Source organism: Staurois parvus, unplaced genomic scaffold (assembly GCF_062004578.1).
Source record: "Staurois parvus isolate SC_StPar_1 unplaced genomic scaffold, SC_StPar_1.0 ptg000086l, whole genome shotgun sequence".
Taxonomy (NCBI): Eukaryota; Metazoa; Chordata; class Amphibia; order Anura; family Ranidae; genus Staurois; species Staurois parvus.
The window spans coordinates 14,688,731-14,716,725 of record NW_028317882.1 but is presented as its reverse complement, the minus strand read 5'-3'; the positions used below and the strand labels follow the sequence as shown (position 1 = coordinate 14,716,725).

The 27,995-nt window shown below is 45.5% G+C and overlaps 1 protein-coding gene across 13 annotated transcripts in view; it reads right to left on the bottom strand.

The window, feature by feature from the left end:
* Nucleotides 1–27,995, bottom strand: part of LOC149468552 (PWWP domain-containing DNA repair factor 3A-like) — a 108,926-nt gene that overhangs the window by 25,639 nt on the left and 55,292 nt on the right. For 11 of the 13 annotated variants that reach the window (XM_089670096.1, XM_089670103.1, XM_089670097.1 and 8 more), the window contains one exon: nucleotides 7,781–7,834. The exons of the other annotated variants lie outside the window; for them this stretch is intronic. In XM_089670096.1, coding sequence (XP_089526222.1) covers nucleotides 7,781–7,834 — 54 coding nt within the window. The remainder of the gene's footprint in view (nucleotides 1–7,780; nucleotides 7,835–27,995) is intronic. 13 annotated transcript variants of the gene reach the window in all.

Sequence of the window (27,995 nt, the reverse complement as noted above, 5' to 3'; positions counted from 1 at the left end):
GGGGAGGCTAACATTGAGTGGATGGAAAGAGGGCGTGGGATTCCCTATAAAATTCCCAAAGGCTTTACATTCACCTAAAGCTGGTGAGTGCATTTGATGTTGGTGTGCACGGGTGAAAGGTGGAAGGCTAGGAATCTCATTTGGAGGTCTTTATTTTTCACCACAAGGGACTTTATGGAGTTTTTTTGACACAAATATGCACTAAGTGATATGGAATTTTGATACTTTGTCATTTATTAATATCTATTTTGCGCTATTTATACATTTCACTGTTTGTGTATTCACACTTTTTGTACAGCAGCAATTTAGAAAAGTGATTTATTTAATTTGGATTGGTGCAGGAATATTTTTTCTTTCATTTTTATTGTTCTCAATCATCGTCTGGGAAGACCAGGTGATGTCAATCTCAAAAGGTTTTAAATGCCCAGACTCATCTGACCTTGCCCCAACAATCAGCACCATGGGTTCTTCTTAGCAGTTGTCTAGAAAACTGAAACTGAAAATACTTGACGCTCACAAAGCTAGAGAAGGCTATAAGAAGATAGCAAAGCGTTTTCAGATGTCAATATCCTCTGTTCGGAATGTAATTAAGAAATGGCAGTCATCAGGAACAGTGGAAGTTAAAGCAACATCTGGAAGACCAAGAAAAATATCAGACAGAACAGCTCGCAGGATTGTGAGAAAAACAATTCAAAACCCACGTTTGACTGCACGATCTCTCCAGAAAGATCTGGCAGACACTGGAGTTGTGGTACACTATTCCACTATAAAGAGATACTTGTACAAATATGGTCTTCATGGAAGAGCCATCAGAAGAAAACCTCTTCTACGTCCTCACCACAAAAATCATCGTTTGAACTTTGCAAATGAACATATAGACAAGCCTGATGCATTTTGGAAACAAGTTCTGTGGACCGATGAGGTTAAAATTGAACTTTTTGGTCGGAATGAGCAAAGGTACATTTGGAGAAGAAGGGGCACAGAATTTAATGAAAAGAACCTCTGTCCAACTGTTAAGCATAGGGAACATCTCACGAGTAGAAGGAAAAATGGATTCAATAAAATTTCAGCAAATTTTGGATGGTAACTTGATGCCATCTGTGAAAAAGCTGAAGTTAAAGAGAGGATGGCTTCTACAAATGGATAATGATCCTAAACACACCTCAAAATCCACGGGGGATTACATCAAGAGGCGTAAACTGAAGGTTTTGCCATGGCCTTCACAATCTCCTGACCTCAACATAATTGAAAATCTATGGATAGACCTTAAAAGAGCAGTGCGTGACAGACAGCCCAGAAATCTCAAAGAACTGGAAGACTTTTGTAAGGAAGAATGGGCAAAGATACCTCAAACAAGAATTGAAAGACTCTTGGCTGGCTACAAAAAGTGTTTACAAGCTGTGATACTTGCCAAAGGGGGCAGTACAAGATATTAACTCTGCAGGGTGCCCAAACTTTTGCAGACACCATTTTTTTGTTTTCTGTTATTTTGAAAGTGTAAATGATGGAAATAAAATCTAACTTTTGTTGACATATTATAAGAATGTCTAATCTGTAATTTGATGCCTTTTGGAGATTTTTCCATCTTTCCTTGGCTTCTTTATGCACATTAACCTCCCTAGCGGTATGATTATTTCATATTTTTGGTGCTGAAAGCGGTACCATTATTTTGCATGGAAATATGTAGTTTTTTTATTGTAGGCTGTAATTTTTAGGAATAACGCACTGAAATCTGTCTGAACAAGATTCTTAATCATATATTTAATTCAATTATATAATCAAACCAAAAACACTGAAATTTTAAATATAGCGCCAAGTTCGCACATCGCTGAGCAAAGTCGCAAAATTGTTTTCAGTGTCTGATGACGAATTTCTCCACGAATCATTATCACTCAATTCTGCAAGTGGTTCTGATTTACTATCGCTGTTCTCTAGCTGATCTAAAACCGATTTTGACGTAAAGGGATGCTTTTTGGACGCCATGGACTTTGCATTTTGATCTTTCTGCCTGCAAACTTAGAAGACAGGGAACAGGATAAAGCACTAGGGACAAAATGTATGTGAAATGGGTTGAAACAGCAATGTTTTACTATGTAAAATCGTTTTGCAAAAAATGAATTTTTTTTAAAATTTTCAAATTTCCCACTGCTGGCGGCGCCCGTACGTCCCGACGTCACAGGGACCGGAACACAGGAGGCGGATGCCGGCATCAGCCGGAGGAGATGGCCGGGGACGCTGCAGGGGACACATCGCGGGAGCGAAGGACAAGGTAAGTGCTGCAGGGACTCCCTATACAGCGCTGCATGGTAAGCCCGAGTGTAGCTCGGGGTTACCGCTTTTGGTATAGACATTTTACCCCGAGCTACACTCGGGAATACCGTTAGGGAGGTTAATACAACTTTTTAGCTGGGGTGCCCAAACTTTCGATCCCCACTGTACATACATATACATTTATATATATTTTATTTAAACATTTTTTTTCTTATATAGAATTGCATTACCGTATTTTCCGGCGTATAAGATGACTTTTTTACTTAAAAACATACCCCAACAATTGGGGGTCGTCTTATACGCCGGGTATAGAACCGCTGGATGTGCGGTAATACTGTACGGTAGCTTCAGCTACATACAGTATACCGCGCTGAGCCAATCACGGCGAGCGATGTATTCTATTAATGAATACAGAGCCTGCTCGGATTGGCTGAAGTTGTGACATCAGCCCGCCTCTCTGACGCAGCCAATCCGAGCAGGCTCTGTATTCATTAATAGAATACATTACTTGCCGTGATTGGCTCATATGACGTCCTTCCATTCTCTGCGCATGCGTCCCTTGGACACAGCGGATCACCGATCACGGATAGAGCCGAAGATGTCGGCTCGGTCATGTGACCAGCTGTGTCCAATCACAGCTGATCACATGTAAACAGGGAAATGCCGGTTATCGGCATTTCTCTCCTCTCGAGCTGTCACGCTGACAGCTCGAGAGGAGAGGAGAGCCGGTAATCAGCTTTCCGCGGAGGGGACATGTACACTGATCATCAGGGCACTGATGATCAGTGTGCCCTGATGATCAGTGTAGCCCCAGCAGTGCCAGCTGTCAGTGTCCATCAGTGCCACATCAATGCAAAATATCAGTGCCTACCAGTGCACATCAATGCCACATCAGTGCCCATCTGAGCTGCTTTTCAGTGCCACCCATCAGTGCCACCTATCAATGCCAGTGCTGCCAATCAGTGCCGCCTATCAGTGCCATGTATCAGTGCTGCCTTTCAGTGCCCATCAGTGATGTCTGTCAATGCCCATCAGTGCCACCTATCAGTGCTGCCAGTCAGTGCCGCACTATCAGTGCCAGTCAGTGCCGCCTATCAGTGCCAGTCAGTGCCGCCTATCAGTGCCATGTATCAGTGATGCCTGTCAATGCCCATCAGTGCCACCTACCAGTGCCTCCTCATCAGTGCCACCTATTTCATATGGGTACAGTGTTGCATGACCGCGCCATTGTCAAAGTGTGACAGTGCTGAAAGCTGAAAATTGGCCTGGGGGGGAAGTGGGTATAAGTGCCCTGTAGGCTAGGGGTTAAATGGTGTTGCCTCAGAAGGGGGGTAGTCTTATATGACGAGTATAGCCCAAAACCTATGTTTTAACTGGAAAATTAGGGGGTCGTCTTATACACCCAGTCGCCTTATACGCCGGAAAATACGGTATATTCGACTTTTTAATGAAGGTCATGAATTTAAATGACTATGAATTTAAAAATACAATCCAGTAACAAATTGTGTGTTGCTTTCAATAAAAGCTGACAGAAAATAAAATTAAATATATAAAATTACAAAAACGTAAAGGAGTTTTTGCTTTGAAGTTATTAGGGGGCGTTTTTTGCATTGAAGTCCATGGGACAAGATTTAGCATCAAAGTCAGTGGGGGAGCTTTTGCATCAAAGTCAATGATCATTATCGGCATCTTCTATTCTTTATCAGCAAAACTCCAATAACCCTATTTTTGGCCCATAATTTTTTTCACATATTTTTTTCACATATCGGTGCATCACTACATGTTGCCCTTTGATAACACTTAATACCTGTGCGAAGGAGGGTATTTTGCCATCCTACTATCCCCCTCTGGACCACAGGGATTAAGCTTCCACCTGATGGACTTTTTTGAGTTCCATGACACATAGCGACATTCTTGTGCAGCTTGGAGGTTCCTAAGTGACACTTTTCTTCTCAGACACAAGGGAGTTTTGATGGTGGTACTACACTTGTTTGTCTGTGGTGGACTATAAACACCTGCCAATCCACATCACTCCTCTAGACTGTCTGTACTGTTGGAACACTATGAGCAATTCATGGATATTCATTAATTAACAACAAAACCCTTATCTATTTGTCAGGCTGCTTTGAGGATAGTTACTTGCTTCTTAGCTAATTTGTTGCCATGTGGTAATGCTCACATGGATATACATTATGATATTTGAAACAATCCTTGAACAACGCTCATATATTTGGGGACATGATGGGTGATGTGTGTGTTTTAACTCACCAGGTATCTTTTTGTGTAAATGTCAATAAAGATTTTTGTAGAGATATCTGTCATAGCTTAATCATTTTGTGTTCTCCCCCCCCCCTTTTTTTCTTTTTTGAACTATCCTATACTACATGTTTAGAGTGGTAAGAGCCATAAATCCATTTTTATGGTATTGTTTTAGGTATTGTGGATGGCTCCCTCTCCATAATCATAGACATATAATACAATTCTATATATACTTTCAGTAGTTTTTGACCTGATAGGATACTTTCTTTTGGTGCTCAAGATAAAGATAGGAGTCGGGGAAGTGAGCGGCAAGGAGAGAGAAGCAGTATAAGATCTATAGGAGAAGGTCTGGATATGAGGTGGAAGCAGAGCGATGACTCCAGTCTGAATATGAGTTGTGGTGCTTGGTGTTCCTCATGGCTGAAGTGGGATACCAATCACTTGCAAGGGGAATTGGGGTATTGGTATTCTCATGGTAATGCAGGTTTCAACTTTCACTCAGATTTATGGGCAAACTCTGTAAGGGGGAATCTTATCTACAGAATTTGTGGACAGAATTTGGAGCTCTGCAGAACTCATGCAATCCATCTAAGGGCCCTAGAAGCTTTTAAAACAATCTTGCTCATCATAGATTTTTCATTCTCATCAGCAAGCAAAGCAGAAGAGTTTTTGAAACACAGGAATATGATCTGGGCAGGGCTGACAGTAGGATTATTTTGGATAGTGTGTTATGACCACTCCCTTGACTGAAAAGCATAGATAAAATACTGCATTCCAAGAGCTGTCTGGTGTGTGGACAGCTCCACCAGACATGCAACTTAGTGACCTCTGGATGTAATACACCACCAGCAACAGGGAGAGGCTGTCTGAAAAATCTTCTCTAAGTTCATCTCCATTCATCTCGTCACTTAAAAAGCCCTCAATGGACCCCACCAGTCTGAACAACTTAAGACCCATGTTTTTTGCTCCCATTTACCTTTAAACATTTACAATGCTTAGCTCTGTCTAAGATCCTAGCTCACTACCAACCTTCTTGACCCCTTACAGTGTGGCTTTCGCTTGTAACACTCCAAACTGCTCTACTAAAACGCACGATCAATTTATTAACTGTTAAAACCAATAGCCACTAATCCATAGTCCTTAATATTAGACCTTTCTGCTGCCTTTTATACTGTTAACCACCTGCTCCTCCTAAATAAACTCCACTCCCACGACGCCCAAGACTCTGAATGAACATTTTAATGGGAGAAGAACCAGTTAAGATCAGTGTTGCCTACAGCTCTATCTCCTCCTCCTCACTTCCGCTTTCTGTAGGAATCCTGTAGGGCTCTGTCCTTTGACCCCCTTCTCATCTTTACCTACACTTTCTCTCTTGATCACTTGATAACCTCCCATGGCTTCCAATATCATCTGTATGCTAACCAAATCTATCACTCCTCACCGCACACGTTCATTCTCTTCTCACACTTCTCTTACCAACATCCTCAAACTAAAACTTTCTAAAACCAGGCTTTTAATATTTCTCACCCCCCCCAGCCTGTGCCATCCTCCGTGAGTTTTCCATCAAGTTCAATAGTACAACTATCAGTGCTTCTCTTTGTGCCAGGGTACTAGATATAGTAGATTCTGCCCTGTCCTTTAAGCCCCAAATCCAACCACTGTCCAAAGCTTGTGAACATCACCTTGGTAACATTTTTAAAATACACCCCTTCCTAACCAATTAAACCATCAAACTACTCATTTACTCCCTTATCTCTCGCCTTTACTATTGCAACCTTCTCATAGGCCTACCTCTACCCCTTCAGTCAATCATGAATGCTGCTGCCAGACTCATGTACCCTGCCACCTGCTCAGTATCCACCACCCCTCTCTGGTAATCAGAAGCCAGTGAAAGGAATGGCAAACAAATAAAATTCAAAATACTTAGAACATACAAAGCCATTTCACAACTCTCTCTCTCTAGCTCTCATCTCCTCTTCCCATGCTTGCCTCCAGGACTTCTCCAGAGCCTCGCCCCATCCTCTGGAACTCTCTACCTCAATCTGTCCACCCATCTCCTACACTATTCACCCTTAGGCAATCCTAGAGAACTTCTCTTCAGGGAAGCCTATCCTGCCTGTTTAAAAATTGAGAAATGGGGAATACGTTTCCAAAACACATTGTCATGGCAATCCGCTATGTGACGTGTGGGGGTGACTTATGATTCAGCCTGAGGAAAGACCGCAATGGACCGGCAGGTACACTCCACTGGTATTGTTATCTTAAGATATGTTGGTGTAAATGTTCCTGGGCAGGCGGCTTCAACACCCCAGAGGATTTCCAGTCTCCCTGGCTTGTAGAAAATTGTAAGAAAAGTTGAAATTGAGGTGCCACACCACTGTTAAAAGGTCCAGATACAACTTTATTCCATTAAAGGTCAGAGGAATAAGTTAAGATGTAACCAACGCGTTTCAGTGTTCCAAGTGCCCCCTTGATCAGGGCTAAAACAGAAGATTTTAATTTCAATCTGACATGAACACAAAGTCCCCTCAAAGGAGTCATAATTAAAAGAGACAATCATAATGAGTATCAAAAAAATTTACATAAAAATGAGAACATGAGTGCTGAACAAAAATGAGAACATGGGTGCTGAAAAACAAAACAAATAATAATTATAATCATTATTATTAAAATGGTATATTGTGGTTGATAGGTTAGCCTTAATCTATACAAAAAAAAAAAGTATAAAAAGATAATAAAAATGATATTGGCGTGAATACCGCTAAGGATGATGATACCTCCTCTGCAATGATACATTGTTATTAAAATTAAAACTTTTTGGACCTAGTAAAACATATAGAAAATGACAAAAATATAACGAAAGAGCTGATCGGAGCCATACATTGTACGAACTGGCTGTCCAATCACTGAGCAAACTGCCCAGTCTTAAAAATATCATGCATTAAGGGGTACAATTCAAGTGGCCCATTCCATTGGTGGTGGATCCAATCACGAATGTGCAATCTGATTGTACTGTGTGTATGCACAACCCAGAAGGCAATCACAAGGTTGTATACCCACAGGCTATAGAGTGCATCTGGGGAATAGATCATCTGAAGCAGATCATTTGTGTATGTACAGACCATTGCTGTATGCGGTATGGTAAGTAAAATAGTGTGTCTGAGGTCAAAGATACCGACTCATGTTGACAACATACATTAACAAGACAGATCTGAGAGGAAAAAAAAAAAACAAACAAACTGTGCATTACCTTGACTGGCAATAAAGTGAACAGACCAGGAGTAAACTGGACTTACAATGGAATCTGAAGAAAGGATAGAATGAGATCAGGGTGAATATTAGGTAAAATTATTATTGGTAAGATCTGATGGGAAAATAAAAGGTATCCTCACTTATGCCAGTGTAAATTAAAAGCAAAGGCCTAATCAGCAGCTTGTTTGGCAGCAACCATGTTAGTCCAGTCTGCCATGTTTAGAAGACTAAATTGGCTCCAAAAAAGGAGGAGAGGGAGGAAGGGGAAGGTCAAAGGGGGAAGATGTGTCTAGACTCAGAGTGGCATTGGTTGATAGTGGGAGGGTCTGAACCAATCACAAAAAGAAACATAGTGATGGATGTGTAAAGCCTGCAGTGTGTGAACGGTGAGTGAGCAGTGTGTGTTTGGGACATGTGACTGATAACATTTATTAAAAATGCTAAATTATGTCTGTTTGGGTTTATCATTGCTCTAACATAAAAGAGTGTTTTTGTGCATTCTAAAAATGTTAAAAACCATAACAATCAGGTTGTAACATGTAACATTCCTTTTAGATCAATTTATTACCGAGAATGTATGAATGTGTTATGACTTTCAGTAGTACCATCATTATGATCTTTAATCATTTTATTATTATACTACCTTTTTATATTAGGCCAACATATCAACCACAATATACCATTTTAATAATAATGATTATAACATTTTTTGGTTTTGTTTTTCAGCACCCATATGCTCATTTTTGTTCAGCACACGTTCTCATTTTTATGTAAATTGTTTTGATACTCTCAATATGATATGCTGTTTGACATCAACACAATGTCCCCTCAGAGGAGTCATAATTAAAACCAGATTGTAATGAAAATCTTATGTTCTTTTTAGCCCTGATGGAGACACTTGGATCCCTGAAACGCATTGGCTGCTACTCGAATTGAACCGCTGACCTTTAATGGAATAAAGTTGTATTTGTACCTCTTAAAAGTGGTCTGGCGCTTCAATTTCAACTTTTCTTATGATTCACCTTGTCAGGGGGATATTGGTATACCTTTCCTCAGAGCCAGCAGCAGGAGTGCTGCGTGTTGCAAGCCTGCTGGTAAGAGTACAGAGGAAGTATTCTACTGGCGTATACCAAGCTAGGTCTCTGACCAAGACTATAGTAATATCCCTGTGAAATGCGCCCCCCCCCCAGGGTCACGTGAGTGCATATTTGTTTTGTTATATAAAAGCGTTTTATTGTGCTAGTGATGCACTTCTCTGGTGTCCCTGTTTGTTTTCAAGAGTATCCTGCATCCCCTTGTGCAGTCTAACAGGGTCAGCTGTTGATGTACTAGCACCCATAAAAGTTGTATGCGACTGCCTAAAGGACATCCAAAGCAGCAAGCAGAGTGGACAGGTTTTTCACCTTGTTTGGAACTACATGTCCCATCATCCCTATTGCCAATGCCCTGTGCTCCTTGGCCTAATCGCAATCATACATTGGAGGAAGTACAGGGGCAAAGTTTGTAAGCTGTGTCAGCTTCTGGGCTGTCAGAGTGTGTGTGTGTGTGTGTGTGTGCACACAGGCAGCGCAAGTATGGCTGTAAGTGCAAGTGAGATTGTGCACACAACAGTGACTGCATATGACCCTGTAATGTAAAGGAGTCACTTTAGCAGAAAATCAGGGCAGTGCTGTGGGTCCCACCTGAGGCAGGAGGAAAACAGGACTTTAGAACACTTGCCTACCAGCCACTTTCACCCCCTTCCTGCTCAGGCCAACCAATTTTCAGCTTTCAGTGCTGTCGCACTTTGAATGACAATTGTGTGGTCATGCAACACTGTAGCCAAACAACATTTGTTATAATTTTTTTTTTTTTTTTTTAAGACAGATAGAGATTTCTTTTAGTGGTATTTAATCACCACTGGGATTTTTATTCTTTTGCTAAACAAACTAAAAAAAAAAAAAAAAAAAAAAAAAAAAGACTAAGACTAAAAATTTTGAAAAAAAAAAAAGTTATTTTTGTTATAAAATTTTGTAAATAAGTAATTTTTCTGCTTCACTGATGTGCGGTAATGAGCCTGCAGTGATGGGCACTGATGGGCATTGGCAGGCATCACTGATTGGCACAGATAGGCGGCACTAATGAGCACAGTTAGGCAGCACTGATTGGCGACACTGACTGGCACTGAAAGGCAGCTCTGTTGGGCACCGATATGTGGCATTGATGGGCACTGGTAGGGCCACACTGATTATCAGTGCCATGATGATCAGTGTAGATGTCCCCTCTGAGGAATGTCGATTACCAACTCTCCTCTCGAGCTGGTAGCGGGAGAGGACTGCCGATAACCAGCATTTCTTATTTACATGTGATCAGCTGTGATTGGACACAGCTCATAACAGAGCTGACGTCATCGGCTCTTTACAGTGATCGGTTATCCGCTGTGTCCCGAGGGCGTGCATGCACAGTTAAGAGTGGGAGGACGTCATATGACATCCACCCAGAACGAGAGAACCGCCGCCCGCCTGTCATTACTTTATATGGCGGGGAGGTGGTTAAGCTGCTGAGGCACATACCGCAGCAATAATTAAACTCTGTTGCTTTTTGTGCTTTATCCCCTTTGTTTGCTGTTCTGCACAAGGTTGCAGAGCGACCTCTTTCACTTGAATGGGCCAAGCTTGGCAGGTGCTACACCCATTAACCATGATAGGCGTATAACTCTTGATGCGGCTGTGACATGTGTACACCCCTGGCCACTGCAGCTAAAGGGGGTATGGTTGGGGTAGGGATAGTAAAGGCACGTTTTACCACCCCCCAAACTGCAAAAGTAAATGAACCTTTACTGTTCTGAGCCCCCTATAAAGGAAGCTTTCACACTGATGTGCTGCCATTTACCTGCAAGGTGGGTGCAGTATGGTGCATCTGTGACTTTTCTGGGTTAAGTGCACTTTGTCAGACTTTTTTTTATATCCTGCAGGTGTGGGGCACTTTCTGAAAGCGCACCATAACTTCTGCATTCAAGGGTTTTGATGTGCTTTCAGAAAGTGCACCAAACCCACAGGACATAATAGAAGTCTATGGCTAAACACAGCCAACCCAGGAAAGTCGCAGATGCACTGTGCTGCACCCACGGTGCAGGTAAACCACAGCACATCAGTGTGAAAGCAACCTCATACAGGGCTCAGAAAAGTAACGGTCCATTTACATTTGCAGTTTGGGAAGTGGATACCCAGAACAACTTCAGAATAAAATTAGTACTTTATACTATCGCTGATCAAAAAAAGAAAAAGAAAGAATTTTGATATACCAGTAAAATCATTTTCCTGGAATACAGTACACGAAACAGTCTTCTTTAAAGCATTCTGACTGGGTTATATGAAGCTACATTCAGATGATTGGATACTACAAAAAGGCTGCAGAAACATACATGTATATAACCCCTCCCACTCCCAGCTAGCTTTAGTTTTGTAGCCATGGGGAGATCATAAGAATAAAGGGATGGGTACTGTGTCTGTACTGAACTCTAGGAAATAAATTTTTCCGTAAAAGCCAAAAATGCTGTTTTTCTGATCATATAGTACAGGACACAGGCTTTTTTAGAGCATTACAAATGGTGTGTTTAAAAGCAGTCCAACTGAAAGGTGTGCAACATAGCAACTATGCCAACAGGCTCACATAACAAACAGGTCAGGAATTCTAATGCAGGCCATAGACTGGGAGAAAACCGGCCGTCTTTTTTTTTTTAGAAAAACGAAAAATCGGTCGTTCAATCAGCAGACGTTACCACCATTGGTAACTGATTTTCGTCCCGTTTACGGCCGGCAATTACAGTTGTGTTCAAAATAATAGCAGTGTGTTAAAAAAAAAAGGGAATAAAGCTCAAAATCCTTCTAATAGCTTTTATTTCCATACACACAAATGCATTGGGAACACTACACATTCTATTCCAAATCAAAATATGAAGAAAAATATATCAAATTTGTGTTGTTCATCTAAAGAAATTGAAGAAAAGTGAATATTAGACTGTTCAAAAAAATAGCAGTGTTTGTATTCTTTACAAACTCAAACATTCACTATATAAACTGAAAAATGTTTGAAGATTTTGCTTTCCTTTAAATCACTTAATATTTAGTTGTATAACCACGGTTTCTGAGAACTGCTGTACATCTGTGTTGCATGGAGTCAACCAACCTCTGGCACCTGGTATTCCAGCCCAGCATGATTGGACTACATTCCACAGTTCTTCTCTATTTCTTGGTTTTGCCTCAGAAACTGCATTTTTGATGACACCCCACAAGTTTTCTATTGGATTAAGATTCGGGGATTGGGCTGGCCACTCCATAACGTTGGTCTGGAACCAAGATGTTGCACGTTTACTGGTGTGTTTGGGGTCGTTGTCTTGTTGGAACACCCATTTCAAGGGCATTTCCTCTTCAGCAAAAGGCAGAATGACCTCTTCAAGTATTCCGATGTATTCAAACTGATCCATGATCCCCAGTATGCGATAAATAGGCCCAACACCGTAGTATGATAAACATCCCCATATCATGATGCTTGCGCAACCATGCTTCACGGTCTTCACAGTGTACTGTGGCTTGAATTCAGTGTTTGGGGGTTGTCTGACAAACTGTCTCCGGCCACTAGACCCAAAAAGAACAAATCTTACTTTCATCAGTCCACAAAATGTTGCGCCATTTCTCTTTAGGCCAGTCAATGTGCTCTTGTCAGGGTCCGCCGCGGCGTCTGTCCCAGCACATGCGCAGTCGCGGCGGCTCGCGCCGGGATACGGGCACTAGGTCCCGGCCGGCCGCGGCTGAAGGAAACTCGCGCTTGCGTAGTAGGCGCCGCGAGTACACGCTGGGCAACCAATGACAGCGCAGGGCGCGGTATTTAAAGATGCCCTGCACTGTCAGATTACCGCAAGGTCTTTCATGCTACCTGTGTTCCTGTACCCTGAGTTCTGTTGCTGTTTTTGACCTGGATTGCCCTGACTACGCTGCCTTCTCCTGTTTTGACCCAGATTGCCCTGACTACACTGCCTTCTCCTATCCTGACCCCTGGCTTATCTGACCTCTCTGCGGACTGACTACCCCGGTATTGACCCTGCGTGTGACCCGACTATCCTTTGCCTGCCGATTCTGTACCTCGCTGCTCCCACGGTAACGACTGGCCTGTCTGACTGCGATCCATCCATCCCGCCTGGGCCTGCCAGTCTCTTCACATCAGGCTCCTCCTGTATCCATCCCCTGTGGTCCCCTCTGCCACGGGTGGGAGTGCTCAGAGGTTGTGACCTGGTCCTGGTCTGCTTCAAGTCCATCCCCACCATCAGGGGCCCTGGTGAATACGCAGACCGGGACTTAGACTCCACGCTCTGGGTAATCCTGTCCGGTGGGCTGCCAGAGGTACCACCTGGCGGATCATAACAGCTCTTTGGCAAATTGTAACCTCTTCAGCACGTCTTTTTTTCAACAGTGGGACTTTGCGGGGGCTTCTTGCAGATAGCTTGGCTTCACATAGGCGTCTTCTAATTGTAACAGTACTCACAGGTAACTTTAGACCTTCTTTGATCTTCCTGGAGCTGATTGTTGGCTGAGTCCTTGCCATTTTGGCTATTCTTCTATCCATTTGAATGGTAGTTTTTCGCTTTCTTCCACGTCTTTCAGGTTTTGGTTGCCATTTTAAAGCATTTACGATCATTTGAGCTGAGCAGCCTATCATTTTCTGCACTTCTTTATATGTTTTCCCCTCTCCAATCAACTTTTTAATCAAGGTACGCTGTTCTTCAGAACAATGTCTGGAACGACCCATTTCCCTCAGAATTTCAGAGAGAAATGCACTGTAACCAGCATGTACAACATTTGCTGCCTTCCTTCCTTAAATAAGGGCAATAATTGCCACCTGTTTTTCAAAGAATGAATGACCTCACTAACAGAACTCCACACTGCTATTATTTTGAACATGCCCCTTTCAATTAGTGATTCAATTACACAGAATCAGCAGCATGCATGTCATGACTGTTGGGTTTGTTGGATTTCTATTACTCTACTACACCTGCTAGTAAATTATTTGCCATGTAGATATATCATTTCTACCAAAAACAGTGAATGATCAGGTTAGTGATGTCTGACTGCTATTATTTTGAACACAACTGCATATATGCAGAAGAAGAAATAGAATATGAATAAAAAGTAGAAATACAATATGAAGAAGAAATAGAATATGAATAAGAGGAAGAAAACGTTGCAACATTGTATCTATTTGTATCCATTTCAGATATATATGTTTCTATTCAGATACAAAATAGATACAATGTTTCTATACATTTAAATGTCAAATATAATATCGGACTGAAATTCTTTTTTTTCTCTTTTTCATATTCTATTTCTTCTATTTCTACTTCTTTATATTCTACCTATTTTTATTCATATTCTATTTCTTCTTCTCGTTCATATTCTATTTTTTTCCTTTTCTTTTCCTTCTTTCATGTCACTGCTCATGCGCATTTTTTAAAATCGGAAAAAGATCGGCAGATTTGTCCATCATTGCCGCAAAAATCGGCAGAATGACAAATTTGGCCGAATATTTCCCAGCAGGACCGATAATCGAAAAGGGCAAAAATCACTAAAAACAGCCGACCGATTACCGCACGATCCGAAAATCGGCCAATTTATTTTTCGCCCATTTTTCATCCCATCTATGGCCTGCATAAGAGCAGCTTGTAGCACGTTATACCTGATATTGGCATCAGAGAAGGCTAGAATATCCACATGGTAGAACTTGAATCTGAGAAACAGATGCCTGATGCTAAAGAGCCTATGATGCACTAACTGATCTGGTGTAATGGGTTCTAAGAGGGAAGGAAGGAACCCTATCTTGCAGATTAAAGGCTCTAATGAGAATTTGTCTGATCCACCTAGCTATGGTGGGGAGAGAAACAGGAAAACCCTTCAGAAAACAGAGAATCCCACAGTAAGTAGTAGTAAAATCCAACAGTGCACACCACACTAGGAGAGTGGATAGAAATTTCTCTAGGATGTTTTGAATCTGGACATAAGGAAGGAAAGACATCATCCTGTTTTAAGTGAAAGGCAAGAGACCACCTTCAGCAGGAAGGAAACCCTGGACCTCAAGACAACTCTGCCCTTGTGCAACATGAAGAAAGGCTCCTTATCCACTTGCCCTCCAGAAGATATACCCCTCTTCATGACCAGGCCATTTTTTGCAATAAGGCACTGTACTAGTTTAACTGACAATTGCGCGGTCATGCAACACTGTACATAAATGAAATTGATATCAGTTTTGCACACAAATAGAGCTCTCTTTTGGTGGTATTTGATGATCCCTGTGTTTTTTCTTTTTTGTGCTATAAATGAAAAAAGACCAATTTTTTTAACTTTTTGCTACAAAACATATACAATAAAAATTAAAAAAAAAATTTTCTTCAGAAAATTTAGGCCACAATATTTTCTGCTACAAGGTCTTTAGTAAAAAAAAATCCCAATAAGTGTATATTAATTGGTTTGCATGAAAGTTAATTGTTATTTATTTATACTAATAATGGCACCAAAACAGCAACTTATAGCGGGACTGGATAGTACGGTGGCCATTCTAACACTGACACAGGGTGGGTACTGACTACCTGCCATTAACATCTCCTGTAACACTAATACAGTGATCAGTGCTAATAACACTGGGCAGGAAGGGGTTAACATCTGGGACGATCAAAGGGTTAACTGTGTGTTAGGGAATGATTAAACTGTACCGTGTAGCAGTTTAATAGGGGACGTGCTGGTTTTTAACTCCCTGCTTTGCAGAGAGATAAAAACCAGCACGTCCACGCTGACATGAGTGATCTGTGTTTACACTCACAGATTGGACCTGTCAGGGATCCGGGTATGACCAGAAATGTGTGGGAACACAGGCGTAGTCAAGGCAGGAAAGGTGGAATATGGTCAGGCAGTCCGTATGGGTCTGTAATGCACCGCCTGGCGGTACCTCTAGCAACCCGCGGAATAGGATCCGCCAGAGGTATATTCTGGAGGAGAGCCTGACGTGAAGAGGTGGATGGGTCCGTGCAGGACGGATGGATGGCTGAGCAGAATCGTGGTCAGACAGGCCGGGCCGGTAACGGTAGGGATAGCGCGGTACAAGGCAGCAGGCACAGAATAGTCGGGTCACTCGCCGGGTCAGTAACAGGAGATCAGATCCAATGAGGGTATCCATAGAGAAGTCAGACAGGCCAGGGATCAGGGCAGGAGAAGTCAGCAGAGGTCAGGATCAAAGCAGGGTCAGCAACAAATCAGATAGGCAGATATGCAGGAACACAGGATACCAGGTACAGGAGCTCATGGGAAACAAACACCAAGGCACTGATTGCAGGCCTGGTCCTGCTTACATAGACCTCCTGCAATCAGCCTCAGGTGATGGCTTGATTGCAGGAGTGAGACCCTGGCTGCTGAAAGTACCCTCTGGTAGGAGCTGGTACTGCAGCCCACAGAGCAAGTGAGCCACAGCACCACCAGTGGTGAGTCCATTCCTGACAGTACCCCCCCTCAAGGAGTGGCCTCAGGACGCTCCAAACAGTCCTTAATAGAAAAAAATGTTCCACCGCCTGGGTCAGGTAACTGGCTGGATATCCCACTGCCGGAGTCAAGCAACTGGCTGGACACAGGATTTCCAGAAGCAGGCTGGGCATCAGGAGCTGGCACGTCAGGCTGGGCAGCGGGCACCATGTCGTCAGGCTGGGCAGCGGGTCGACAGGCTGGGCAGCGGGTCGTCCGGCTGGGCAGCGGGCACCGGGTCGTCAGGCTGGGCAGCGGGCACCGGGTAGGGTCATCTGGCACGACAGCGGGCACCGGGGCGCCAGGCTGGACCATGGGCACCGGGGCGCCAGGCTGCACCACGGGTACCGGGGCGCCAGGCTGCACCACGGGTACCGGGGCGCCAGGCTGCACCACGGGTACCGGGGCGCCAGGCTGCATCACGGGTACCGGGGCGCCAGGCTGCATCACGGGTACCGGGGCGCCAGGCTGCATCACGGGTACCGGGGCGCCAGGCTGGACCACGGGCACCGGGGCGCCAGGCTGGACCATGGGCACTGGGCTGCCAGGCTGGACCACGGGCACCGGGGCGCCAGGCTAGATCGGGTCATCAGGCTAGATCGGGTCATCAGACGACATGCTGACCGATTTGGATACTGGCAGGATGGTACTGGTTGGAAAAAATTTTCGCTTCTTCTTGGTTTTAGTTACTGAAGTATTGCAAGCAAATGCAGGTCTGTAAACAGAGGGAGCAGCTGGAGACAGAAGAGCTGAAGGATGGAACAGAGGAGGGAATAGTTGCTACAGAGGGCTTTTTTTTACAGGGTTAAAGGCAGGATAGGTGCAGCGAGTGGGAACAGGGTACTGACATGTGGTTGATAGCAGGGTATACTGGGCTGGAACTGGGGGTGCTGTGGGAAATGGAGGAATAGAGCTTTGAAAAAATGGATTAGAGGCAGGCCTGGGTTTTTGCAAGCTGACTGAGGCTGGGTGTAACAAATCTGACCATGTCTGTAATACCGGTTGAATAAAGCTTAGCTTACATGTAGCCTGTCTGACCAAAGACTGCACTGCGTTTATACAATCCACAAGCACATGTGATGGACAAGCTGAATAATGCTCAAGGAAACAATCTAGATCATCCTCCAACAACCATACCAGTGACTCTACTTGATCTGCACTAAATGGTGGAAAAAAGTCATCCCTGCTTTCAGGGGTACTAGATAAAGCCAACTCAGCACAAGCCTGGATCAATGGCTGCACCTCAGAGAACTCCATGCCCTGATCTACTAGTGCAGTGGTGGGCAACCTTTTTTTTCAACTGAGCCAAATCTCGCCAAAACCATGATTGAAATTTATTTTGAGAGCCACATTTTTAAAACTGAAAATACATCTCCCATATAGTAATTCATCCCCCATAGTAATTCATCCCCCATATAGTAATTCATCCCCCATAGTGTAATTCATCCCCCATAGTGTAATTCATCCCCCATAGTGTAATTCATCCCCCATAGTAATTCATCCCCCATATAGTAATTCATCCCCCATATAGTAATTCATCCTCCATATAGTAATTCATCCCCCATAGTAATTCATCCCCCATATAGTAATTCATCCCCCATAGCAATTCATCCCCCGTATAGTATTTCATCCCTCGTATAGTATTTCATCCCCCGTATAGTATTTCATCCCCCGTATAGTATTTCATCCCCCATATAGTATTTCATCCCCCATATAGTATTTCATCCCTCATATAGTATTTCATCCCCCATATAGTAATTCATCCCTCATATAGTATTTCATCCCTCATATAGTATTTCATCCCCCCATATAGTATTTCATCCCTCATATAGTATTTCATCCCCCCATATAGTATTTCATCCCTCATATAGTAATTCATCCCTCATATAGTATTTCATCCCCCCATATAGTAATTCATCCCTCATATAGTATTTCATCCCCCCATATAGTATTTCATCCCCCCATATAGTATTTCATCCCTCATATAGTAATTCATCCCTCATATAGTATTTCATCCCCCCATATAGTATTTCATCCCCCCATATAGTATTTCATCCCCCCATATAGTATTTCATCCCTCATATAGTAATTCATCCCTCATATAGTATTTCATCCCTCATATAGTATTTCATCCCTCATATAGTATTTCATCCCCCCATATAGTATTTCATCCCCTCATATAGTATTTCATCCCTCATATAGTATTTCATCCCCCCATATAGTATTTCATCCCTCATACAGTAATTCATCCCTCATATAGTAATTCATCCCCCATATAGTATTTCATCCCTCATATAGTATTTCATCCCCCCATATAGTATTTCATCCCTCATATAGTAATTCATCCCCCCATATAGTATTTCATCCCCCCATATAGTATTTCATCCCCCCATATAGTATTTCATCCCTCATATAGTAATTCATCCCTGATATAGTAATTCATCCCCCATATAGTATTTCATCCCCCCATATAGTATTTCATCCCTCATAAAGTAATTCATCCCTCATATAGTATTTCATCCCCCACAGTACTATTCCCCCCCCCCCCCCTTCTAGTAAGCCAAGTCCCCCGTGTCAATTCACTTACCTTTTGCGTTCCTCTCGCTGTCTTCCCGCGCCGTTCGGGTCTTCAGGGCGGACTGTGAGAGGAGCCTAGCTCCCCTCCCCTCACGTTCGGCACGCTGCCCCGCCTACACACATCCTGACAGCCACATCCGCAAGCCGGATTAAAAGGTCCGCGCGGACTTTTGGGGCTGCCAACCGAGAGGAGGCAGGGGAGCGGCCGACCGAGAGGAGGGAGGGGAGCAGGCGCCCGGCACACAGAAGAGCCGCATTAGACTGGGTAAAGAGCCGCATGTGGCTCGCGAGCCGCGGCTTGCCGACCACTGTACTAGTGAATAATAAACTTGCATGCACTCTAGCAGCTGATCCCTGGTATACTTCCTCAAAATCTGACAGTAGTACTCTCTGTCTTCTGTTGCTAGCAAAGACAAGTATACAACTTCATCCAGATGCATCATTTCCCAACAACAAGCCAAGGTGGCTTCCCTGTGCAGCCACTTCTGGTCAGGATTGGCCTTGGTGTTATGTCAGGGATCCGGCTTTGACCAGAAATGTGTGGGAACACAGGCGTAGTCAGGGCTGGAGAGGTGGAATGGTCAGGCAGGCCGTATGGGTCTGTAATGCACCACCTGGCGGTACCTCTAGCAACCCACGGAATAGGATTCCCCAGAGTGCGGAGTCTAAGTCCCAGTCTGCTTGTTCACCAGGGCCCCTGATGGTGGGGATGGATTTGGAGCAGACAGAGACCAGGTCGCGGCCCCTGAGTACACCCACCCATGGTAGAGGGATCCGCCAGAGGTATATTCTGGAGGAGAGCCTGTCAGCTGCTCTGCCAATCACCAAGTCCCGATCATGAATCGCTGGCTGGGATCCGGTGACTGACACCTAAAGGAGCCAATGACAACGCGGGTAAGATGGCGTGTGTAGCAAACTAGCTCATCCAGCTGGAAGCAGAGTTCTCCTTTACCTTGCTGTATTTGAGGTCTTCCTCAAATCATTCCTCACATCCCCCCCTTGCATTCCTGTGAGGCAGACTTTATCTCCTGGCAGATGATGTGGAACAAGGAGACTAAGACATGAGAAGTGGAGCCAGCCCGTCTCCGGAGGTGTCACTTTGGTCACCCAAAGCTATGTAAGCCCCACACCTTATCAACCTGACCCAGAACTGAACATTCCTCAGGTCAAACATATGTTTCATATCATGGAACATGAGCTGGCAGTTTCAGTTTAAAATCTCCCAATGACCACTCCCAAAAGGTGTAGTCAGAGCCCCCCCCCCCTCCCTTTGTGAGGGACTTTTAAAAAAAAGACAGGCTGACAAGCCTAGAAGAGAGTGAAAGTTTTTTTAACACACACACACACACACACACACACACACACACACAGAGATCTCCGAGGTAACATGGTAACAGAGGAGATCAAAGAACCTTTCTGCTCTGCATCTTGAATTTACTAAAACCAGGCAAGGCAAGTAACTTACCCTGTAATTTCCTCGCTATTCTATGTTTGCTGTGTCTTTATATACATATATATATATTTTTGTGACATCTCTTTGTAAATATTTATTTGCATCCAACACTTTTAGTAATAAATCTTTCTTTCTGAAAGTGTTAAACTGTTTCTAAGCGCTTACTTGCAATTCACGAATCCCTGCCTTTGAAGAGACGCTACGGCTTGTTATATCTCTGCTTTATAGATCAATATTTCAATCATTATAGTGTATATCTGATAACGGGAGTTTCACAGTCTCCGACAAAAGTGGTGGTGGCAGTAGAGGGTTAGTTGCGTAACTAACCCGACCCAGTAACAAGCGCATTCAGGCTGCAGGCACCGATTGTAGTCCATTAGCTGGGCAATCGCTGTGTAGGGTGCAGCTGGGTGGGGCCTTGTTACGCGCGTCACACCGCGGTTTTGGATGGGCCGGCCCTTCGGTCACGAGTTTGGTGAGAAGGTCTGGGGTCTGGCGCCGCGGGCGTGACGTATTACTGTTAGTCGCGGCTGTGCGATTGTCGCCTGTTGGTGGCGGCGACCGCGGGTCTTGACATATTGTTGGCAGCGTACGTGGGATAATTGCAGTAAGAGCTTCAGTGCAGTGTTAAAAGTTGGCTCTGCACTGAAGGATTGTAACCTTTATGGAAACAGTCCTTAGGAACAAGTGGTGCATCTTTTAGTTTATATATATGTGTGTGTATAGAGAGACACATAGCAACAACTCCTTTTCCTACTGTTCTCTTCTATCTTTGCTTGCAATTATGCCTGGTGAAGCAGATTACGAGAAAATGAGAAAAGGTGATTTGAAAGTTGAATGTGCCTCACGAGGATTGGACGTCGGTCGCAAAACTCGTGAAGATTTGATTAGTGATCTAGTGGAGTATGATATTCGAGCAAATCAGAACTTGGGGGAACTTGAACATGGAGGGGTTCCCGTTACCCACATTGCCAGTGGCTCAGAGACGGCCTCACAGGATGGGCATACAGAGACTGACACTGGAGGATCACCAAAGGTTAACGTCACACCACTGCCTGAGTGCGCTAACACCGTGGTGCCTGGAACCAGCAGAGACTCTTCTCAGATGCAGGAGTCCTTGAAACGCCTCATGGAGACAGATCTGGAGGCATACCTGCGGTTCATGGAACGCCAGGCTGACAGAGAAACTGCAGAGCGCCAAGCAGCGGCTGACAGAGAGGAACGCCAAGCTGAAAGGGCGGCTGAGAGAGAGGCGGTGCAGAGGGAAGCTGATCGTCGGCACGAGCTGGAGATGGCAAGGCTCCAGCAGCAACCGGGTCAGAACCTCGGGTCCCTAGATCACAGGGACGCCACTCTTTCCGTGGGCGCAGCCAAGTTTCCAGTGATGGAAAAGGACAGTGACATTGACACATACTTACTGTCCTTTGAAAAACCGTGCCGTCAGTACCATGTGCCCCAAGCTCAATGGGTTCGGTACCTGACTCCAGGGCTACGAGGCAAGGCCCTGGGCGCGTTTGTTGAATTGCCAGAGGGGCAAGATGATGACTATGAACTTTTAAAAAATGCCATTATCCGGAAGTACCAGATGACCCCGGAAGTGTACCGCAAGCGGTTCAGGTCCATGCAGAAGGGACCTGGGGACTCTTACACGGATGTGGCAAGTTGCTTACGTACCACATTCCGACAGTGGACTAAGGGACTGAAAGTTGATTCTTATGAATCTTTGGAGGATCTCATGATCCGAGATCAACTCTTGCACATTTGTCCAGCAGACGTCAGACAGTTCGTCTTGGAGAGGGAGCCAGCATCTACTACAGCTGCAGCAGATCTGGCAGATACCTTTGTCCACACGCGAGTGCCTGAACCTCGCAAAGCTCCTCCAAACAGCTGGAAAGGGGGGAAATCGTTCCTAGCAACCTCTCCTACTTCGGTGAGTCAAGCTTCCCCTCCTCCCAACCCTGCAGCGCTTGGAGCCAAGCCATTCCTGCCTGACACCCGCAGATGTTTCACCTGTGGGAAAGCCGGACATCTCAGGACGCAGTGTCCTGAGCAGAAGCAGACGACATCACCTGGCCAGCCGGCCAGCAACTCTTCTTCTATGCTGTTCGTTCGCAGGAAGATGCGGGTGACCCCCGACAACTTGCAGCCCGTTACCGTGGGCAACCGGTCTGCAACTGGTTTCCGGGACACTGGGGCAGAAGTCACCTTGATCCGGCCAGAGCTGATTGAGCCACAGAACCTCATCCCAGGAAAGTTCCTGACCCTCACAGGAGTTGGGGGGACCCAATCACGCATACCCTGTGCAAAGGTATTCCTAGATTGGGGTGCGGGGAGGGGGATGAGAGAGGTGGGGGTCTCGGATGAACTGCCCACCCGTTTTGTTGGGTGCTGACCTAGGCGCTCTTCTTTCGTATTATGCTCCTGCCGAGAAGACCCGGAAGGGCCCTCTGGAACTCTCTGGACCAGCCAAGGAACTGTGGACAGATATTGGGGTAATGTCTGGGCCACCGGCGGATGGACAGAGGGAGGGGGCTGGGAATGGTATGGGGCTGCAGGAGTCTCCATTAGCTGGAGAACCAGAAGAAATCCCCTGGCCTGGGGAGGTATTGAACTCATGTGTCACGGATATTATGAACATGACTGTGGAGGATCGTTGTGGTGACACTGAGGGTGATCTTACTAATGTTAGTAACATTGGGAATACAGTCTGGAATGTCAGTAATAATATCAGTAGCATTGATAGGAATGTCATGGATCATATCAGTAGCATTGATGGTAATGTCATTGATAATGTTTGTATTGTTGACGGCAATGTTGGTAATGCTAACAATGAGTATGAGATTTGTGATGAAACAAAGGATGCATTTTCAGTGTTGGGGGCTGAGGTACGGTCTCTGGGGGCTGAGCAAGGGGATTGTCTGGATAGGCCTGTCCCTTGCCCAGGCTCAGAAAATTGTGCCTTGATAAGTGCCCAGCCGTTGGCCTTGCATAGGACTAGGCAGCTGGCTGAGACTTGTAGTTCCACACCTCAGGCAGCACTGAAAAGCGATTCCCAAAAGGAGCTTCAGAGGCCCGCTAGCTGTGAGTTGCCCTGCTAAGGAAGGCACACCACAGCTGGCTGGGACTTGTAGTTCCCCACTTCAGGCAGCCCTGAAAAGTGAGTCCCAAAGGACCTTCAGAGGTAAGCTGGCTGGGACTTGCAGTTTCACACTTCAGGCAGCCCTGAAAAGTGAGTCCCAAAGGACCTTCAGAGGTAAGCTGGCTGGTACTTGTAGTTCCACACTTCAGGCAGCCCTGAAAAGTGAGTCTCAAGGGACCTTCAGAGGTAAGCTAACTGAGATTTGTAGTCCCACAGGGAAGACTGCTCTGGAAAGTCATTCATATGGAGCTTTCAGCTTGTGTCCTGAGCTGAGCCCCCCTGCTGGGGAGAGTAAACAAACGAGCAAGGAGGCTAGAATGACTGGCCTAGTCAGTGGGGGCTGGGAGCCTGAAAGCCTGTCAGTTAATCTCACTTGTCAAGGTGTGTTCAAAGGCAGACAGACAAGAGGTCAGAGGCAGCAGGCCTGGATTACGAGTGGAAGGAAGGTTGATGCTTGGGTTACAGAGAGGGGGCCTCCGGGCCCAGACCCAATCACCCTTCCCTAGCACTTGGGGTCCGGAGCAGCTGCCCAGGCCTCTGATAGATGGTGTCTGGATTCAGAAGGTGCCGGCTGACTGGGCCACAGAGGCAAAGGGAATGGCACAGTCAGGAATCCAGGGATCAGCTAGAGTCTGAGCAGTCCTAGTGGTCACGGTCCTCCAGCAGGATATGATGACCAGGCTTTCTGAGAACCTTGGGAAACTGAACACCAGCCCTGGGTTTGTGGCCTGCCCCATGCCCAGGAGCCATGAGGCAATGGAGCATCCGGAAGGTGCCTATTGTTTTGCCATCATGGACTTGAGCAAGGAGCACGGGCCACCATCTCTAACCTAGCAAGCTCCAGACGAGCCAGCCTTCACTACCCCATATGGCTTGCCTGAATCCACGGGAAAGCTAGTTGGGGTTGAGAAGGCACTGACCGCCACTCCCGCGGTCAGGAGTGGCCCGCAATTCGCAGTGGACCTGGGTGCAGTTGTCCACTTTAGGGGCCTCGCGGTGCTTGGCCCTGTCTGGGAAGAGCCACTTGGGCCCCTGTCACTAGGCTGGAACAAACCGCCTGTGCCCAGTCCGACAGCCAAGAAGGGTAACTGTCAGAGGGGCATGTCAGTGGTTCAGTTTAGGAACCCATCAGTAAAAAGAGACCCCCAGAGGTCTGGGCGTGGGGAGACGAGGCAGTTGAGGCCTGGTCTGCTCCCCAGGCCAAAAAGCAGGTTACGTCAGTCGCGGGTACAGCTGGCTACGGTAAGACGCCTGGATGCGATGATCATGGCTCAGCTGGACCTGTGACTGACCTGGCAGACAGGAAACTGGAGGAACTGGTGTCCTGGATGCTAGCAGGTAACGAGGACTGTCCATCTTGGATGAAGGTATCTGTGGACACCACTGGGAGGCGAGGCCCAGAATTCGCCTGTCCGGTTCCGGTGCACACGGACGCTACTACCTTCAGGCCAGATGTAGTCCTAAGCCTGAGGAAGAAGGTAGGAGAGGGAAATCTTCTTTACCTCGACAAGAAGCTACATATTAATATGTTAGCAAAGGACACCCCTGAGCCGAAGTGTTTTGTGAACAGGTGGGCACCCCAGCAGTTGCCATGCGATTCGGATAGCCACAGCCGACTGGTACCCACCCGTGACCACTCACTTGGTCGGCCCAGCAGTGCTGCTGGAGAGAACGGCTTCCTGTTCAGACGGAATTCGGTTCTCCCACAGTACAGCGGTACCAGGACGTCCCAAGAGGAACCTCTGGACAGAGGTCGGGTGCGTCAGGAGAGAACTTGTAGATCCCTCCTTAGCGCCCACTTAAGGGGGAGGTGTAGCAAACTAGCTCATCCAGCTGGAAGCAGAGTTCTCCTTTACCTTGCTGTATTTGAGGTCTTCCTCGAATCATTCCTCACATCCCCCCCTTGCATTCCTGTGAGGCAGACTTTATCTCCTGGCAGATGATGTGGAACAAGGAGACTAAGACATGAGAAGTGGAGCCAGCCCGTCTCCGGAGGTGTCACTTTGGTCACCCAAAGCTACTGTATGTAAGCCCCACACCTTATCAACCTGACCCAGAACTGAACATTCCTCAGGTCAAACATATGTTTCATATCATGGAACATGAGCTGGCAGTTTCAGTTTAAAATCTCCCAATGACCACTCCCAAAAGGTGTAGTCAGAGCCCCCCCCCCTCCCTTTGTGAGGGACTTTTAAAAAAAAAAAAAAAGACAGGCTGACAAGCCTAGAAGAGAGTGAAAGTTTTTTTTAACACACACACACACACACACACACACACACACACACACACAGATCTCCGAGGTAACATCGTAACAGAGGAGATCAAAGAACCTTTCTGCTCTGCATCTTGAATTTACTAAAACCAGGCAAGGCAAGTAACTTACCCTGTAATTTCCTCGCTATTCTGTTTGCTGTGTCTTTATATACATATATATATATTTTTGTGACATCTCTTTGTAAATATTTATTTGCATCCAAACGCTTTTAGTAATAAATCTTTCTTTCTGAAAGTGTTAAACTGTTTCTAAGCGCTTACTTGCAATTCACGAATCCCTGCCTTTGAAGAGACGCTACGGCTTGTTATATCTCTGCTTTATAGATCAATATTTCAATCATTATAGTGTATATTTGGTAACGGGAGTTTCCCAGTCTCCGACAAAAGTGGTGGTGGCAGTAGAGGGTTAGTTGCGTAACTAACCCGACCCAGTAACAAGCGCATTCAGGCTGCAGGCACCGATTGTAGTCCATTAGCTGGGCAATCGCTGTGTAGGGTGCAGCTGGGTGGGGCCTTGTTACGCGCGTCACACCGCGGTTTTGGATCGGCCGGCCCTTCGGTCACGAGTTTGGTGAGAAGGTCTGGGGTCTGGCGCCGTGGGCGTGACGTATTAGTGTTAGTCGCGGCTGTGCGATTGTCGCATGTTGGTGGCGGCGACCGCGGGTCGTGACAGCGTGCGTGCCCCATACCTGGAAGTGCAGAATCACATACATACACACACATGTGATTTTGTGCAGATCGACAGCCCTGTAGCAACAAAACTGCTACAGAACGGTCGTAAAGTGGCTTTTAAAGAATAAGACCGCTAATTCAAAGACCATCCTCAGAGATGATAGCCATAACAAAAGGCAATCTGACAGTTAAGGTCAGGCAGAAGAATATCCCTAATGGATTCAAAGGGTGGCTTTTTAAGTGCTAAGAGAACCAGACTAAGATCCCAAGTGGCTACAGGAGAACCAACAGATGTGAGCTACTCCTTGAACAAAGGCCGCAACTAGAGAGTAAGAGGCCAAAAGGTCTCTGAAACAGAACAGTCAATGATAAAATGCGTTTTAGTGGTACTCAAGACCAACTGTTGATGCAGACCATATTGGGAAGGGCAGGATAAGTCCCATGGAGTGCCTTCTAAGATGGCAGTTCCTCGACTCGCAACAAGCAAAGTAGGCCTTCCAGATGCGATGTTAGACTTTGAGAAGTCAACATCCTAGCCTTCAAGAGGGTACGAATGACAGAGTCTGAAAGGCCTTTCATCAGCCATGCCATTTAAGCCACAGCCAAGTAGCAGGATGGAACACTGGCCACACTGGGACATGAGCTTTGGATGGTCCGGAAGGGATCACAGAGGTTCTGCCAGGAGCTTAAACATGCCTGAGTGCCACTTCCTCTTGGGTCAATTCAGTGCAAAGAGGATAATCAGGGTGCCCTCCTCAATGTTGTTGAATCTGGATGCCAAAACACTCACATCTGGTGTTCCCACCTGAGGCAAAGGGCTTGAAAGACTTCTGGATGGTGGTATTGTTACACTGGATTCTCATCTGGTATTCTTGAAATAGAGAAGTGCAGTGTTGAAGGGAGTACCAAATCATCCTGAGATCCAGAGTGTTGATTGAACTTCATTCAAAGGCTTAGTCCCCTGCACCAATAGGATGTTCATGACTGCTCCCTAGCCTGACTCGCATCTGTCATGTGACCTTTCTATGACTGTAAAGGGAAAGACTTCCCTAATTCCACTGCCAGTAAGAATCCACTACATCTAGGAAAATCTGGCATTGGTGTTCAGATGCATAGGGCAGTCCAACAACTAAGTCTGTTTGTTCCACCTGGCCAGAATATTGAGCTCCAATGGTCTGACATAGAACCCAAGCACATGGGCCCGGAGACTAAAGTCTATCAAAGAAGCATAGATAAAAAGGCTTCCTCTGGGCCCAGACAATATAATGAAGGGCCCATTAAAAATGCTCCCAAACAGGTACTCATGACCAGGAGATGTTGCTTGGCTGGTTTCCCAATGCCAAAGCTTCCAATGAAGCTTCCATCAGAAAATCATCTAACGAAGGTGATGGCAACGAGGAAGGTCACCTTGTGAGTGAATGCAGACAGATGGATAGCCGATAGGTTTAGAGGGCCATTTTTGAAGAATCGACAGGGCCAATTGAAGTACTATGGAGTCAGATGTGGATGTATGGGCAAACCCTTTGTGAGGGACTTTGTGGGCAACCTGTACAAAGGCCCT